Here is a 19,039-nt window from a genome sequence, read left to right on the forward strand (position 1 = left end):
TCAGTTTTCACTAGGTGAAAATCAGACCCTGACAGTTTCAAAAACATACATATAAAATATACAGAAACACAAAAGAAACAACGCTAACCATCTCCTCAAATCTCAAGTTTCCACATGTCATCTGTCATTAACCCACCTTGTGTTGAGTTTGTCTTGCTGAGCCTTGATCTCCTTTTCACTTGGATGACCACTGTGCATCAGCTGTCTAGCAATTTGATTTACCACTGCAACACGGGATGCCTGATTGTTCATTTCTGGTTCTAAGCTTTCAAATCTGAAAAAAAATCACAAAGGCATTGGGGACCCTCAGTCACAGACAAGATAAGACTAGAGTGAGGCACACAGGTAGCTGATGTACAACAGGACCTCCTCGCAATTCTATTCTCACCTGTGTTGGATCACTTCCAGGTCTTCAAGCTTCTCTGGAATCTGCATATTGTTAAGCCACTGCTCCTTTTCATCAATCCAAAGTTCACAAGCATCTGCTTCACTGAACATCTTATACAGAGCAAGGGTATCTTGCAGAGCCTGTTTACGGAGCCGCGTCAGTTCAGCAACCTCTTTGTATCTTTCCTCTATTCCGGACAACCTGCCTTGAACATCTGGAGATTCGGCATGTTCCTGAGGCAGAGCTTTTGCTTGTTCATGCAGTGAGTCAATGGTTGGCCTATAGTTTGCAATCTCTTCAGCAACATCTTTGTGTTTCTTGACCAAGGACTGAGTAGAATACTCATCATGGCCAACATCATTGCTGGAGACAATTTTGAGGATGTCCAACATCCATGCATCAATATCATCAGCATCAGCTTGGAACTGATGAAGAAGAGAGGCTTCCTCCAGGCGTTTCTTCCTAATGGCAGACAGCTCCTCCAGGTTAGCCCATTGCTCTCGCATATCCTTTATTCTCTCTCTAATTTTTTCAGACCCAAAGTGCTCCTCAGCAATCATACCTTCACCTTCTTTTATTGCCTGCTGGAAGTTGCCACTACGGCCACTCATTTCATCTTCAAATGCCTTATGCTTGCTCAAGAGACGGACAATGCTAGTTAGGTCCTTCCCATAGTCATCAGATGACAAGATCTGCTCCTTTTCTCTGATCCAGCCCTCTTCTTCTGCCATTTCCCAGAAGAATTTCCACAGACGCCTGGATTCTTCCAAGCGAGCTTGGCGTTCGGCTGCTAACTGGCACAGCTCTTGGTAACAAAACTCCATATGAGCTACACGATCTCTGATCACTTGTGGATCACATGGTTTGTAACCTGTTCAGACAGAAATGTATTAGAGTTCAATCTCACTTATTTTTACCTGTAAAGCCAGAGCACCTAGGACTCTTAATGCTTGCTTATTAGGTCTCCATCACAGAGTAGCAGAGTGCAGTAAATGACCAGTGTTTAAGGGAATACTGGTCAAACCTCACTCTAAGTAATTTGTGTGTAAATCCCGAGTATTCTCAGTGAATTCAAAAAAATTACTTTGGATTTACCCTGCTGAACTCAAGAGCAAAATTGCAGTACAAAAAACGGGCATGTTTTACTTTAGTGTAACTTAGTGAAATTCCCCTTGATTTACATTAATGCGTACGAGATCAGAGTCAGATCCAATAACTTGAATTGTAACCATTAGAAAGAGGTGAAATGGGAAATCGTAAGGCAAAAGGAACAACTGGTAAAAAATTACAAAAGCTTCTAGCTACTAGTGTGAAATGCCATGCAAAATACAGTGCCATCATGAATTCTGAGAAGGTAGCTGGCCAAATTCACCTCTGGCATAAGTAAATCCAACTTGAATCAATGGAGTTGGGCCCACTTATGCTGGTGAATTTAGCCCAGTGTGTATTATATGGCTAATGAAGCTCAATAAATATGTAACCAAAATTATTGTCTCTTCAAACCTAATACATATGTAAAACTACAACTTACCTTCTCCATCTGTGGCAAATTTCTGAGCAGATGCATTGACTCCCCGCACTCGTTCAGCCTGAATGGCAATGTCTGCCTCCACTAGCGCATGTTTCTGTAACAGGTCCTCTACCCCTAACAAATGCTTGCCATAGTCTTGAGATAGCAGAAGCACCTGCTCAAAGAAAGCAAGTTAAAAGTGTTGAGATAGTCACTGTTAAAACAATCTACTTCATGCATCTCCCAAAAGCACAGAACTAGAGATTCTCACCACAGTGCAACTGGCTATATGGCAAAGGTCTCCTTTACAGTTACAAGACCCCAGGCATCAAGTAGCATTTTCATGACTGGGTTTTCATTTTTTTTAAATTCTTTATTTAGCCACTTTTATGCCACTTATAAGCATAGAGTGAGCAATATTTACATATGATGGGCCAAGTTCGGCTCTCGGTAGTCTGGTTTAAAACTGGAGTGATACCAGTTATTTACGTAGAGCCACTACAAATTTACACTGGTGACAATATATTTTGGCCAATATTTTCAAAACTCTTTAACACAAAAAGGGCTTCATTGTGTCATTGAAACGGTCTTGTGTTGGGGAGGGTGCAGAGCTGTGTTGCCTAGGGGAGCACTGGGAGACGTTCTGCCTCCCTTAGTTCCTGGGCACTGCACACAGCTACTGCAGCCCTTAGGGGGGTGCAGTGTCATTCCTCTGCACAGCCAGTCAGCTCTGCTGGCTGACAGGTAAGGAAGAATGGATGGAGCCCTGGCCCTGCCCTCCTCCCCAGCCCAAAGACAAGTGGGAAGCAGTTTGCGTGTTCTCTTGAGCACAGCAGCTGCAAGTCTTCTTGGCCCTCATGGGAGCTGCTCAGCTGAGGAAGAGAGGTCCTTATCCCCTTCTACCCACATGTGCACTGTGTAAAGGGTCTGGCCCAGAATGAGTACTGTAGTGAATGTAAATCTGCCTTCCCCAGGCAGAGACAAGCAAAAATAAAATATTACTTTGTTTAGAAGGTGAGAGACTTGGGGTTTTTTGTAGCTGTTTTAATTTTATATTTTAAAAAGAGTCCAGCATTGTGTATCAAGAAGTGAATTGATGTATGTGAATGGGGAGCTCCTGTTTTTGGACATTTGGTTATAGAGACATTATGTTTAAAACAAACATAATTCAAACAGATAAAGGACATGCACAATCTCTAATCAGCAGCAGTTTCCTGCCATCATCTTATCTTGTTGACATTTACCTTCATTTCATCCATCCAGTCCATAATGTAAAGCATTTCCTGGAATATCTTTTGCAGACCAAGGTTCATCTCCAGTCTTTGTCTACGGGCCCTGAGTAGCTCCAGCAGGTACTCCCACAGGCGTATAACATTGTCTTTTCTTGCGGTGATGCGTTTGATATCATGGTAATTCTCAGTCTCAAGTTCCTTTGCAACAGCAACTACCGCCTGAACTCGTTCTTCATATGCTGCAATGTCTGTTTCAATGGCCTCGTGCTTTTTAGTGGCAGCCTCCACGGCTGGAAGGTCAAAACCAAAGTTATCCTGTAAATGCACAGAAATCATTTTAGTAATGCCTGTGCATCAAAAATGCTATTGCTCAAACAAAGCTGTGTAATGTTACTTTTGATTATTCAAAACAAATTTGCTAACAACTGTGGCTTCAAAATACTCTGAAAATACATCCATTGATAAAAACAGCAGATATACTATTGGGAAAATCATGAATTGGCCTTGCGGCAAGGCGTTTTCTGTCTCTAATGTCAATGAATCAAGTTCATCCCTGGTGTAATTCCACTGAATTCACTAGCCATTTACTTGGTCCTACCATTTCATGGAAATAGTGAATATTGGGGAGACATTCCTGCATGGTTTTCTACTGAGTATAGACTTGCCAAATTAGTTCAGAGGGAGTCTAACACACACAGCACGAACTGTAGGGCACCTAACATGAAGGAGGGAACACACATTGCGCGCAGAAACTGTATCCCATAATTACTCACGGTGATAAGTTTAGTCATACAAATAGTTCTGAAAGCACCACCTGAGAAACCAGTCGTTGATTTTCACTCAGCCACGTTTCTCTCATAGCTGCCTTGCGATCAAATCTGCGTGCAAGTTGTTCCAGTTTCTCTTGTCTTATGAGCTCATTTCGCAGTGCCAGTTCTCTTTCATGTTCAGCTTTTTCCAGTCTTTCCCAGGCCTGAAGAGATGAAAAAAATGCATCATATTCTTTAGATTCACATTTTTAAAGAACTTTGAGAAATCACATCAACTTTGCATGAAATCAATACTGTGGACCAAAATTAATTCCTGATGTAAATTCGCTGTGGCCAAAGCAGTTACATAAGGGACAAATTTGGTCCATATTGTTTAGTGAAAGAGCACAGGACTGTCAGGCTTTATACCCAGCTCTGCCAATGTGTGGCCAAGGCAGAACTACTTAAACTTTTAGTTCCTCAGTTTACCTGTCTATGAACTGGGTATAAAACCTGCCTACCTCACAGGAGTGTTGTGAGGATCTTTATTTGTTTGTTTTAAATCTGTTTTTTTTTTATAAGCAAAACAATTGGTTTGAATTTTATGTGCAAGTGTGTTTAATCTTTTCCCAAAAGAGGGAAGGAAAGTATGATTCACACGTTCTCTCTCCTAAACCATTCCTGCACATAGATTTTTAAGGTCTGACTTTTAGAAAAAGAGCAGAACACTGGGGTCTATTTCTTTTGTTGCATGAGATCTTTTTTTTAAAAGTAAAAAGCTGTTCATGTACATTAAGCTATTGCCATAAAAATTACAAATTAAAATCAAGCTAATCAGCATTACAGATCCTTCTCATAAAAAACAAAGATACCCCAGTTAATCAGACACTATCCTAGATTCCTCTAAATCCTAACAGATGTGACTTTGCCTGAAACCGAAGTATTTTAGGCCTTCACAGGCACAGGAGCATAACATAAACAGGGGAGTTGTGCAGTTTATTGCTCTCCCGGATGCAGAGCGAAGCGCAGACACCAGCAACAGCTGCTCTGGGAATTCCAAGCATGATAAAAAGCAAATTAGGAAGGCTCACAGTTTGAAGTCATTTGTTATCCCCAAGAGATCTTGTCAGACCTGTTGCTGTTCAGCCAGCTGTAGCTGAGTAACAGCTAGTTGTATAAACTCTGACTGGGAACCAACAAGATTGTTCCCAGTGGCTTCACACAAATCTTCTCCTTTCCTAACTCTTTCGCATAGTGGACATTAGGTCAGAGAAGCTTATGGAGCAAATTCAGGTCCCTGTTCTGTGGCCAAGAAAGACCCTTGATTCACTGTGGAACTCTGTTTGATGGCTGGTAGAGTGCATTGGAAAATGGGGCGGGGGGGGGGGGGGGGAGAAATCACTAAATGTTTTTTATCTTTTCTGTCAGAGGGCATGCCTGCACAGCAACTGGGAGGGTACTAGCCGCCCAAGTACTATCCCACCCAACCCCCTGTACACGGATGGCTAGCCCCAACTGCCAGGGCCATACTACTATTTTTAGCGTGCTAGCTTGAGCCAAGCTAGTGCGTGTCTGTCTACCCGCACTGGGAAGCACAATCACAGCTGCTCCACAGATATACCCAGTGAGTTCTAGGGGCGGGACTAGGGAGAAGCAGGGCAAGGCCAGTGGATCCACAGCTACACAACACCAGTCACCATTTCCCCCAGCAGAGGGAGCGTATGCAAGTGTTGCAAATGCTGCTGCAGCCTTGAGACTACATTAGTGGTTACCCAGTGTGGCCGGCAGGAAATGTCGTTCTACCCCCTCAATCCTTTAGGATCCCCTGAGTCAAGCGAGGGGTCGTGGGGTTGGTGCAGGGGACAGTTTTCTCCCTAGCAAGCTGGAAGTGAGATTAAAAGAAAAGAAACATTTGAGATGCACATAAGGAGCTGAAAAAACAGAGTTTATGCTTTCACCTTGTTAATGTCCGAGATGAGTTTGCCCTCCCGTGGCATGTACACTTTCTGATTGTTAGCCCTCATTTTGCTTTGGATGGTGAAAAGCAGTACTTCTAAGTTTCCTTTTTCTGTAAATCTAGACAGAAATTCCCAAAAGAAAACAGGGTTAAAATGAATATTTCATCACTTCTAATGAACTAAAGTGTGCTTTCTTGAAGGGCTAACGTTGTCCATAGCTCAGTAATACAATTATTATTAGTCCTTTTTTTCTGTTTCATTCTGTGTGAAAGCAGGAAGGACAGGAGTAGTGCCCACGAGAACCAACTGGTTCAAATGTCACAATGATTGCACAAAGTCAGCCGCTTTGTTTTTATATATTGAAATCCCTCCGGGAGGGGGGAGGCAGATTTTTTATTTCATGAACTGACCTAGTTAATCTACTGACACAGGAATTTAAGGCTAGATCCAAAGCCCATTGAAGTCAATGAGACTCTTTCTTTTGAATCAGACCTTTAGAGCACTTCTTAGAAAATACACTCATTTTATAGGCACTATGAAACCAACCACAATTGTAATGCATCTGGACGGTGATTATTATTATTAATGAAAACTGCATTAACAGATGATACATATTTATAGGGTCTTAACATTACATGGCCGTTTACAGAACTAGAGGAACTTAGTTTCTTGTTACATCAGCTTTTAGCATTCAAAGTTATGTTTTGTAAAACCAGAGACACTTGCTCTTGATCTGGGATAAACAATGAAATCCTATTATTAGCTGTGTACTTGTATTATACAGTGCTGACATGCATAAATGCGGCATTATTGTCTGATAATGATACGCTATTGCTCCTTGTTGTACATTACTAGGAGTAGTTATGAGTAGTTGTTGTGAGGCAATATCTCCTCGTATCTGAGATCTTGCAAATAGGCACAGTATTTTCTTGTTCTACCATGTGTGTGGGTGAGTGAAAGGGAATAAGCCAATCTTGAGTGATAAAGATCAGGACTAAGTAGAAATAAGATACCAGAGGTTTTTAAAATGAGATTAATAAAATGAGATTAATAAAAAACAAAAGCAGAGTGATTGAGTTTACTTGGGTGGTTTCTCCACTGTGCGGTAAGTGTTGAATGCCTGTAGCTGCTGTTGCACACCAACCAGCGAGTTGGCAAATTTGCGATTGTTCAGGATGATAATAGTTTGTTCAATCCACTCAAGAAGGTCAGAAGCCAGCGATTCATATTTTTCAATCATTTTCTCTGTTTCAATAGCATTGTCAAGCACCTGTAACAAACAGCACAAAACAACTGAGGAACAAGGCCAGACCAGTTCAGACGCATTTCAATCCTACATCTACGTAAAAGAGACTGTGCAGGGGGACTTAGCTTACAAATCAATGGCTAATTCCTGAGTACAACAGGGGATAGGATAACTGAGGAGTGGGGATCCTGCACTGCTCTGCAGTGAATTCCCATAATCCCAGGCAAATTGAGGGGCAGGGTGTGGTGACTGATCGACTGAGAAAGGAGTCCCATTCAGTCTGTCTCAAGTGCAAGGATGGTGGCTGCTGTGCAAAGTGGGAGAGAAAGCATGTGTGCTTTTTTAAACAAGGGACTCCTCAAGGCTGCAAAGAGGGGGAGAGAGAAACTCTTGGCAGTGGGGAGCAGTTAATGGGCAGGAGAAAGCGGCATCTATATAAAGTTAACAAGCAAAATAAAATATCAGCTAAATGGTTTTTGTTAAGATATGGATGGAAATATCAGGAAAGATTAACCACTTCCTACATTTTATAGGACTATATAGTGTTCACGTCCATGATTAAAAGCTAACATATACAATGGGCTGAAGCGCTCACTAGAAATGAATATTTAGTTTGCTGCCTCACATATAAAATCTTAGCTTGCAAACCTTTCCAATACGTTTTCCTTCAACAGCTAACGCTTTCATCTTAGAAAAGTAGTGGTAATATGTCACCACATAGGTGATAATTGACTTTTCATCAGGATGGTCAACACTGATATCTGAAAACCAAATAAGAGTTACTTTAGTATACTGTGGGATATGTGGTTTGAAACAAAGCATACAGTGCTGATAATCCACTACATAAGACTCAGAGATGTGTGTTCAGCGGCCTTTCAGCTTTCCAGATTTTATCTGAAGTCTAGCCTTATGTGCCTAAACTAAAATACATTTAGTGGTTCTGAGTTAGTCTCAAATTCTTTGGTAGTGGCAAGTATAGAACTCCATGACTACTAAGTGCTATATTTTGTGTTAGGCTTAGAGCATGCAAACTGTCATTGAAGTAAAGGACAGGGAGTCATGACCTTTTGGTTCTATTCCAACCTCTGCTGTGTGAGGCTGACATTTACCTATCTTCACAGGGATGTTGTGAGGCACGTTTGTCAAATGCTTAGAAGAAGGATGTTATGATAGTATTACAGAGAGGAAATTCCAACGTCCAGCACCAAGGAGCTATAGACTGTCACCCACAGTCACATTTAGAATTCACAAAGGCAAGCAAACCCAGTTGGATATTGTTTCAGGAGAATCCTTTAATGAGTGCAGCTGGAGAGTAAATTATTTCCTATCCTTGCAGAAGTGCTGATGTATTGGAAAGTCAGCAACAAGAAACTTGCCCAGTGACAACATGACCTTTACCTGTCCTATGACACTAAAGCTCCCTATTCTAATGTTACCTTCACTTAAAACTATATGCCGCACATGAACACTAATACTCATTTGTTGGCTGAAAAAATGCTGCTAACAATTCTATGAAGAATGTGTCATCTATATTTTAGCTTAAAGAAAAAGTTTTACCATACAGTTGACAGAGATGCCTCTTCACTGGGATGTTCTTATGTTTTATATACAAAGCCAGCATGGTGGTCTATTTACAGCAAAACACTGCCACATGAGAGAATGAGAGCTCAAGTCCTGGGATCCTTGACTGGGAATGAAGGGAACTGGGACTGAAGGTCCCTTGCCGAAGAGAACATCGAGCATCTTTCTCTGATGTCCTACCTACTCCTCCTCAGGAAAATGCAGGGAGTGGTACTGATAGGAGAGAGAGCTGCATCCAGTTGCCTTTCAGCACAAAAGTCTGCCACAAAACATCACCTTGGGGCATGGAGGGTTGTAAAAAAGGAATGACATTCCTCCACATACAGCCAGTCAATGCTGTAAGGGTAGGAATTCTTACCCTCTGGGTCCAGAAGCTTAGTGAGACCAAGATGTTGCTCTGCCAGGTTAAAAGCATTCTGCAGATTGTAGTGTGCATTTGATTTCTTCAGCTTGTCAAAATCAATCAGATCAGGCCTAAAAAATAAGAAAATTCCTTGATTTCCCCAATACACACGCATGTTACTTTAAAATAAATGAATAAAAATAAATCCGAGACACCCAAAATAGCAGTGGTGACTTATGGAGCCAAATTCACCAGGGATGAATTTGGATCAGATTCTGACACCTTTACTCGTATTGTCCAGTACTTTACTTCTCAAGTAGTCGTACCCCTTTCAGTGGGACACTGAAGGAGAAAGGTACCTCACAGCATATGCCAGGGTGGCACAATCTGGCCCATGACAAAAATGGGGATAATTTACCAGGAATGAATGTGACCTAAGTGAATAAGAAAAACAAATAATCTACAGCCAGGATTGTGCAGCCTTTACTCACATTCGTGAGCACTTACTTGTGCAAGTAGTCACCAATGTGAGTACAAGTGACATAGTTTAGCTCCTAATGAACATTTAACCTAGGGCCAAATTCTGCCACCTTACTAACACGGAGTATCACCATACTTCACAAGTAGCCCCCCATTGAATTCAATGGTGCTAGTCAGCATAAGTAAGGGTAGCACATGTGGTTCCTAAAGAGTAACTGTTTATTTAGGTACTGCATGGACATTGCAAGGAAAGTAGTCAATCACAAAGTGATACAATCACATATGTATGATTTATTCACCTGAATACAAATGTAGCCATTTTGATGTGCAACGCCAGCCACTAGCACTGGGGTGAACTGGCAGTGACATGAAGAGCTACAATAGTCTGATTATTTTGCTGCATCTTTTGCCCACGGGACTCTGCAATGTTCTTGCAACCCATCTTCAACTCCCACAGATTTAAAAATCAAACAGCAAACTACTATACTACAAAATTGTGAGTACACAGCAAAAGTTTCATCTTTCTAAATCAATAAAGAATATCCCAAGGACATACCTGTGTTTATGGATTAGTGCGTTGAAAGCCATCCCATCCCTCCAGCTAGTTGTAAAGTTGTGAATGTTGACATTGGGATAACTGACACAACAAAAACCAGAAAGAGCATAATCAATATAGCATTCCTGCTCTGGCTTTGCATATTACGTCAATGGAAACTGGTTGGAGGAATGACAATTAGAACGTAAGGGAGGGATGTTCTCAACCAGCTACTAAAGTTTCACAATCATAACGACTGTTTTCTAATCATGTCAATAGCAAGAGACAAGAACATCTCAGTTTTCCTTGTAACACTAAAAGAAAGGATATACATTCTACGTGTGTGATAATAACCAACTTTTTTTTTAAAGCTAGAAAAGTAATTTTAATCTTTAGTGCCCAGTCTGCAGTCTGTATTGTTCCGATCTCTTCAAGTCTGAAGTCACTTCTTGACTCAGCAGCTGAAAAATTATTATTTTCGGGTACTTGAAATATTAAATATTGGAGAGGGATAGGAACTGCTGGAGAAGCAGAACGAAAAGTTTAAGAGGAATGACCTTTCCCCACAAATGCTTTTAATCAAGTGCTCAAGATTATGAGTGTGATGGTTAAATTTGTGCCTAATGGATTGAGCAGATTCAAGATTCATTTTATCAGTGGTTCAGGGACTTTCAAAGTCTCTGAAAAATGTTCAGGTTGTTTGCAAACTCTGGTTCTGGTGAACTCTCTAAAAGGGAGGCCTACGTTTCGCTAGAATTACTTAACTGCGCTCAATTTGCTATACGTCCATTCAAGTTTCATGAAGGAAAGAAACATAGTGGATTTCTATAAATAATGGATAGCCAGTTAATAGCAAGAAGGCTACTATTTGTGAAAGGCATTTTGGAAGCACTTCTGTTTAGGTGAGCCCTCTTTCTGAATGTGAAAGAAATCAAAACTTTAATTGCCTAACAAATTCAAACCTGCACTAAATAATGTGTGCGGCTACCTCATTGGCAGCAGGACACCGAGTCTGTTTCAGAGAAGCAGCAGCAGTCTTCCCATTGATACTCTTTTTCCTTGAAGCCCTCAAAAAATATCCTGTGGGCCAAATCCACCGAAATCTAGCATACACTACAAGATTTAACCAAGACAAGCTACAGTCCTTTGACCTTTAAAACTCTTTTCATTACATAGGGTGAATTCCATTGCATAACACTGAATTCCTATAAAAAGCAATACACTATTTCTGCAGGTTAAAAGGACTTTCAGAAGACTAGAATTATAGTCCTCAGAATTATACCACTCTTGAGACTACCATGAATATCTTTGTTTCATTACATCCTTTTGCCCAGCCTACTCCATCTACAAAAAAACAACCCCCAACTTCTCCGCCCCAAAATGCAGCCCCACAACAACCACCCCATAACCAAAAAGAGGGCAAATTATATATTATTTAGATGCTAAGAGTCTTCTGAGATTCTGCCTTGAAAGGAGAGCGGGATTCAAAGTTCTTTGTGTTCCAAAGATATTCTAGGAAAAGATACGGAACATCCTAGTCAACAAACACACAAACTCAAAAGGATTGCATCGATTTTCAACTACCTACGCTTTGGCCTGTTCCCACTGAAGTCAAAGGGAAATTGACACTGACTTTCAGGGAAACAGCTTTGTTCCTAGTATATTTTCCAAAACAAAACACGAAGAACCACACACAAAAAATTAAGGGAAAAAATCTGGTCACAAACATGCCTCAGTGTCATCACAATCTCACAATATGAATGGAAAGGGGGTGTTGAGCTAGTAACCTTTCCTGAATTCTCAGATTCTGATATTTAGCACGTAGAACACATGAAAGAAACATAAGTAAGCCAGAGTTCACTGACTTGTAAATATCAGCTTTTAATATTAATTCGTCCATGTCTGTTGATTACCTTGTCTTAGTTCAATCCACTTAAGGGAAGATACGTGTTTATACATTTAAAGCAATTTCAGTGAAAACTCAGAATGCTGTAAAAAGAGTTTTTCAGATAATCTTTTAATCCACACTCACCCAGCTGTCTTCATCTGGCACCACAGGAGCAAAGCATCCTTAGCAGATTTCTTCTCTTTGTTGTCTTCAGTTTCGACACTGATATCTTGGATCTAAGAGTCACAAATCAGTTTTAATGAAATCAATTTGTCATTCTCAGTCCATTCTGCATATTTCCAAAGAAATAAAATAAAGTAATACCAGAGCAAAAGCAACACAGAAAACCAAGGAACAGCAAAGCAGAAGAGCAGCAGTGCACAAGTCATTTACATTCATTCATTTGGAAGAAAAATAAGATGAACAGCTTCTTTTGCCTTTAACTTACCATAAGATATTTTTAAAATTCATAGACAAACAATTTAAAATTCACCAGAAACATCCGATTCAAATTGTCAAAACAAACCCTGTTTTATACAAAGCTATGGCCTAATCTTGCAAGGTTTTCTGTGCTTCCTGCAGCGTTCTGAGTACTTTCAACTCATTTCAGTGGGAGTTGAGGACGCTCAATGCCTACAGGCAGCGCTCAGCATCTTGTGAGATGGAAACCTTAGGGACAGATCCTGGGTACTTAGAAGTCAATGTGGTTTTGTCACTGAGTTCAGTGGAAACAGAGTTTTGGCTTTAGAAGCAACACAACCGAGGATGTTGAAGTCTACAATTTTATTCACTTTTAAATAAAGATGGTAACCTATGAGCAAGTTGACAATTTTAGCCTCATAAAGACAAAGTAAACCAAAAATATTTTACTTCAAAAATGTCAGACTTTCTGGATATACTGCAATGCTATATTTTACACTGACTTTGTATCAGAATAGCTGTAGAACACACAGAAATTTTACAATAAATCTTTTCCTTACATATAAGAAACAAAAGGGAATAGCACTGTGACTGCCATAAAAGTTAATTGTGAGTTATCTGTTAGTTCAGACTAGTTTAAAAGTTAAAGAGACATTTACTTTTCAAAATTACATTCTACTCCACGGAGATGGGAACTTTTCTCCTGTATTTCATACATATTCAAAGAACCAAAAATACTCCCACTCATTGTTTGCATGGTTTTAAGTAAAGCCATAAAAGGCAAAAATATTAAGATTTAAACAACTTTGTGGCTGTCAAGAGTAGAAAGATAAGAGAAATAAGCTTTATACATTTACACTATGGGTTACAACTCAACTGAAACCTCTACAAATCACTTGCAGTGATTTTAAGTGTTTATACATCATATATTGAAACACCCTGATAATGAAAATAAAATAGTTTATTTTGTTCTCTGTGCCTTGTATTTACCTATGTTTTAAAAAATAGTATCTAAATTATAGACAGAAAACCTAGGCTGACAGTTCTCATTCGCTTCCTGCTATGGATCAGTAGCGCAACTGAGGCATCAATCATGCAAGCTGCTGTCCATTTCTGTAAGCTCCTGAACATGTCCTGCTGAGTACTAAGTACCCTCAGCTCCCCTTGAAGTCAGTCAGGGGCACTTAGCACTTCTCAGGAGGTCCCCAGTAACTTGGAGGATCAGGCCCACAGAGAATAAACATGTAGAACTCAAAAGTAATTTGTTTACCTGGAATCTCAGAATAATGGTCCAAATAAGGCCAAGAGTCAGCCTGTGATTCCCATCCACAATATCATGGGATCCCATGTTTTCTAGATGCACTCTTTGTTCTTTCAGAAACTGGAGGGCCTTATCAACATTCTCCAAACAATGGATGCGCATCCTTCCCTTGGTTGGTTTGGGCTACAAGGCAAAACACAGACAGGGAAAAAAGATATTACTGAAACTGCAAAAAATGTTTCTCAACCACTCAGTCTAAACAGGTGCAGTCATCTACAATTTCCATTCTCCGTCTGGCAATATTATGTATTTGCTCTCCAGATGGGATTTAATGCTGATGACAAAATTAAAAACACAATTCATGATCTGTGGTCACACCCCACTTTTAGGGGCTAAGTCTCATCTCAGGCTTTGACCCACATTAATCCCTTTCAATCTGAGGTAAGCATTTCTTCCTTGAGAAATAGGTTTATTTACTTCTTTCTTTAAATTGTTTTCCTTATAAAACGCATTTTTAAAAGGATAATGTTGCTGTGTGGTCATCTCTGGCTGAAACATGTATCCAAACCAGTCAGAGGACCAGTGCATCCATCCCCAACCAACCGATGTCTGCTTATGGAACCAGATAAAGTGCCACTGGTTACCACACCCAGAGATGACTGAGGATAATTTGGCCGATTTAAGGAGTAAAAGTGAACATCTTCACTGAGAACGTGATCAAGCCTCTGAAGCAGAAGTGAAGGAAATTTCATTCCACCTCCCAGTCAAAATATGCTGCCACCATCCTCCTTTCATCCTTTTCAATCCACTATCTTCATTTGCTATCTGAAAGACTAGTGATTTTGCTGGGTGTGTATAATGGTATGTTATACTGACACACCCCTTTCTCTACCAGTCAGCCCAGATTTGTTTTTAAAGTAATATTTGCTGCATTGGGAAATATATTAAATAAGCTCACCAATGCATGAACACAATAAAGAGAAATGATTAACTCCAGAGGACATCTCCTGCCAACATTTAACTCTTTTAAAGGCACCTCAGATTTGGTCCCTAAACAAACCGATGAGGCACCATGAAAAGGAAATTTCAAAACTTCTTTAACCCTTAAAGACAGGCAGATTTTCTCAAAATAGCAGAATACATTTATTCCAACTGATTTCTTTAAAAGAAAAAAAAGGAAGACAGCAACATGAAAGTAACATTTTTGATCAACGTAACCAGGCAAAACCATGAACGCAATAACATCACTTGAAAGTCAGGTATAAAACAGAATAAAATTAAAGAAACTTTGTTCTGTAGACAAACATTACAGGTGAATATGAAGTTCAGTGCTCACTGACATACCTTTGAGGGTATTCAGACAAAATGCTAATCCACACTGTTTTCTTTGTTTTATTCAGTAAATGTAATTAACTGGCCACTGAAATAGCTCAGGCAAAATCTTTTCTTCAGACTGTACTCAGGAGACAGAAGGTCTCAGCCAGAGTTCTGTTATGTATCCTAGGAACACTGGCCTGAACAATCTCAGTAATAAACATGAAACGCTTTGCTAAAAATTGATATTCTTAAGGACACTGAAGTGTCAGCAGTCACTGGTTTCACTTCAAATTTCTGTGACCACAAGTTCTCTTTTGGGGGCAGCGTGGCCTAAGTCAGCATTAATTCTGATCCAGGGCGTAAATTTCCAGGGACCTGATTCTCACTTACATGACGGCTACTTTACACCACCCTGGCCATGTAACAGGCCCTCAAAGTGGGCATAAATTATATTTCCACTCTGAGGTTTCCACACACTGTCAGAGCAGGGCAAAGAGGCTTTAGTATACACAAGACCTCACATTTACAGTTTACACAAGATGCATGCAGACTTTATTGTGACGCTTCCACGAAAAGTATACTGGTGCTATCCTGAAGATTTCTAATAGGTAATTAAGGACCAGATGCTATTCTCATTCAACTCAGTAGGAGTCGTATCATTTACCTAAATGGGAACAGAACTGGGCTCTAATGTCGCAAGACAATTACAGGGAAAATATCTCATTTGGCTAATAGTGACAGAAATTCCTAAATCAAAACAACATACTCACAGAGGTGTGTTATAGAACAAATTAATTAGTTTCTGAGACTTTATTCCCAAACTACAGTTGAACACATATCCCAAAAATAAGAATACAGGAAATATAACCTTCAAAGAAGGCAAATTATAGGCAAGACTTTCTGACTCCTAAACACAAAGATTTCATGTGAAATACAAGAAGACATAATAAATCTGAATGAGTTAGACCCAGAGGACCACTCAGATTAATAAAATGGACAAATTCCACAGTGTCTAACTGACCCCGACTGCACTTTTTGACTGGCAGGATTCAGCCCAGGGTTTCACTGATGTCTGCCAGTTTAATCTCAGGCACAGAGAATCCATGGTGGAAAGTCCACCAGGAGGCAGGCTGCAGAAGAAGAAACTGTCAACTATCCCTCATTCATCGGAGGGTATTTAGCTCATTCAAACCATTCCTTATCTTCTTTCATTTTATCAAGAACTATATCCTGATCATGAACAAAAATTAAATTAAAAAAATAGTTCCATACCCCATGTGAGGGGGGTTGGGTGGGGGTGTCATCTCTTCCGGAGACAAACAGAGAGCCTAAGGGATTGGTCATTCCAAGGTTTCCAAAAGCTTTGGGCCAGATTCACATAGGGTAGCTCATTGTGGTGTAAAATACATCTCCCAGAGCAAGCCTGGGCCCTTATATCAGAGAGGATGTTTTTCTCTACGGCTACGTCTTCACTACCCGCCGATCCGGCGGGTAGCAATCGGTTTATCGGGGATCGACTTACCGCGTCTCGTGAGGACGCGGTAAAATCGATCCCTGATGGCTCTACCGTCGACTCCGGAACTCCACCTCGACAAGAGGCGGTAGCGGAGTCGGCGGCAGCGGTCGACTTTCCCGCGTCCTCACCGCCAGGTAAGCCGACCTAAAATACGCAACTTCAGCTACGGTATTCAGGTAGCTGAAGTTGCGTATCTTAGGTCGGAAGTCCGCTGTAGTGTAGACCTAGCCTACGTGGCAAAGGAGAGGCTGCCATTCTTTTCTACTGCCACAATCTCAGCATGGTGGACTTTACACCAGTTTATGCCAGTGTTGGAATCACCTGATTGAAATCTGCTGTGTTTCCAGTTGATAATATATTCATATCTTACAGTGACCATAAAATCCTTTCTACTCCATCAGTAACTAGGGAGGATGTTAAAGAGCAACTATTAGAATTAAATGTTTTAAATCTGCAAGACTAGATAACTTGCACACAAAAGTATTACAAGGATCAGGTAAGAAGCTCACTGAATTATTAGTATTGATATTTTAACAATCTTGGAACAATGGGGAAGTTTCACATGACTGGAAAACAGCTATTGCCATACCAATAACTTAAAAGTGGTAAATGGGATGACTTAGGCCAGCTAGCCAGACACTGAGCACAGGCAAATTCATGGGTAGGGTAATATGGGATGCAATCACTAAAAAAGTTAAAGGATGGTAGTATAATTAATGCTAATAGTAGACAACCAATTGAACATGAGCTCTCATTGTGATGCTGTAGCTAAGAAGGTGAACGCATGGCTGCATATGCAGGGGAATATCAAGTAGAAGTAGAGAGGTGATATTACTTCCATATACATCATTAGAGAGACCATCACAGTAGTACTGTGTTTTTTCTGGCACCCACAGTTCAAAAAGGATGTTGAAAATTTGAAAAAGGTTCTGAAAAAGAGTTACAAGGATGATTTGAGATTTGGTCTGCTTAAATGGCTTGACCTTTGAGCTTTCAGAAATTCTGAAGTAATTATTGAGCAGTTATCTAATTAAAGGAGAAACTGAGCTAAATTCTGTTTTATGCAACATACAATACTTAGCTTTATTTCTCTGTTTGGAAGAAGCTGATTAACAGTATGTGGAACCAAAATTACTATTTTTTTTTTCATCCTGACTGGATTCTTTCCCACTTTGCTCAGTGGGACTTTGGCATGCTGTCTTGTTGCTTCCAAAATCTTGGAATATTCAAGACTTTATGTAATAAGATCTAGACTGAAAACTGGACTGAAAATCATGTCTATTGAAGATTGGAGGGTAGTAAACATTGTACCCATATTTAAAAAAGATACTAGGGTGATCCCAGGAATTATAGACCAGCGAGTCTGACCTTCAAGTAAATAGGATGCAATTATTATTCAAGAGTTGTTATAACTGAAGTTATTTTGGGTACCTTAATTTTGTGGTTCCCAACTTGAGACACCTCAAAGGTTTTCAGAGGATAGATTGTTAGCAGCACTTTTGGAAAATCAGGACCTTCAGTGATGTATAAATTTGGCACCTGAAGATTGGGGCATCCCAAATCACCACACCTTTTTGAAAATTTAGGCCTCAGTGACTTGCCCAAGGGCAAACAGGAAGTCTTTGACAAGGCACTGAACTGAACTCCGCTCTTCTGCATCCCAGGATAGTGTCCTAACCACTGGACTGTTCTTCCGTGTTGCAGGATGAGGGTAAGAATTTGTAACACGAGTGTAAGGTTGTTATATATTTTATTGAATGAATATTAATTGAATTTAAAATTTAAAAGTAACAAAGATAGCTTCTGTCTCTAGTTATCCCAGTTGTCCTGACTTTCTAAGTTTGCTCTCTAGATGGTAAGTTTTTTTGAGCAGAGATTGTCTCGATATCTGGGTCTTATGAAGCACTAAACACACTGTGCCAGTGAATAACAAATAAAAAATAAAGGTAATTACGAAGAACAGAATTTCAGCAAGTAAGCCACATAAGATGATCATAATAATATACTCTTCATTGTGCGTAACTGTCTCAAGGTTTCATGAATTACCTTATCTATATCCGCGTTTGCAGTAGAAGGCATGCTAGAATGTGCTGTTTAAACAAAGGTTGCTGTACTCACATTCTAAAGCTGAGATAACAATGCTAAAATAAGAATTTGTAGTAGTGTTGCAAACCACTGCTATGCTATTTTAATGGTGATGTAATCACAGATTTAACATTCTACTAGGAGAATGCTGCTGGCTTGGCACCATTACTCCCAATATAACTGCATATGTTCTATTTGAATACAACATCCATTTTTCAAACCTTGGTGAGAGAAAAAAAAAAAATCACACTGAGAAAGTTGCATGGCTGGTCTGAGTTTCCCCATAGATAAAGTAATATGTGACATCAAAACTCACTTCAGAGCAAATAATTAAACTGAAATTAAGGGGTGAAACTGCGTTGAAGGGTTTGCAGACTTGATACCTGAAATAGTCTAAATTTTACAATAAAGACCAACTCTGATCTCAGCTACACCACCGTAATTGAACACAGTATCTGGAATAAACACTGTTTGCAGTGAGTACATCGAACACTAATACCACACTAAAATAAATTATTCAGCATAAAGGA

General features: G+C 40.0%; 1 protein-coding gene across 2 annotated transcripts in view; it reads right to left on the bottom strand.

Annotated features, from left to right (window-relative positions):
• Nucleotides 1-19,039, bottom strand: part of SPTBN1 (spectrin beta, non-erythrocytic 1) — a 147,453-nt gene that overhangs the window by 58,744 nt on the left and 69,670 nt on the right. For both annotated transcript variants that reach the window (XM_029911738.1, XM_026652515.1), the window contains exons 3-14: nucleotides 13,601-13,774; nucleotides 12,055-12,146; nucleotides 10,044-10,124; nucleotides 9,023-9,138; nucleotides 7,732-7,844; nucleotides 6,920-7,107; nucleotides 5,838-5,955; nucleotides 3,945-4,103; nucleotides 3,143-3,445; nucleotides 1,920-2,073; nucleotides 389-1,259; nucleotides 137-274 (exon numbers count right to left, since the gene is read on the bottom strand). In XM_029911738.1, coding sequence (XP_029767598.1) covers nucleotides 137-274; nucleotides 389-1,259; nucleotides 1,920-2,073; nucleotides 3,143-3,445; nucleotides 3,945-4,103; nucleotides 5,838-5,955; nucleotides 6,920-7,107; nucleotides 7,732-7,844; nucleotides 9,023-9,138; nucleotides 10,044-10,124; nucleotides 12,055-12,146; nucleotides 13,601-13,774 — 2,507 coding nt within the window. The remainder of the gene's footprint in view (nucleotides 1-136; nucleotides 275-388; nucleotides 1,260-1,919; nucleotides 2,074-3,142; nucleotides 3,446-3,944; nucleotides 4,104-5,837; nucleotides 5,956-6,919; nucleotides 7,108-7,731; nucleotides 7,845-9,022; nucleotides 9,139-10,043; nucleotides 10,125-12,054; nucleotides 12,147-13,600; nucleotides 13,775-19,039) is intronic.

The sequence above is a fragment of the Terrapene carolina genome, unplaced genomic scaffold (assembly GCF_002925995.2).
Source record: "Terrapene carolina triunguis isolate 2854851 unplaced genomic scaffold, T_m_triunguis-2.0 Scaffold120, whole genome shotgun sequence".
NCBI lineage: Eukaryota > Metazoa > Chordata > Testudines > Emydidae > Terrapene > Terrapene triunguis.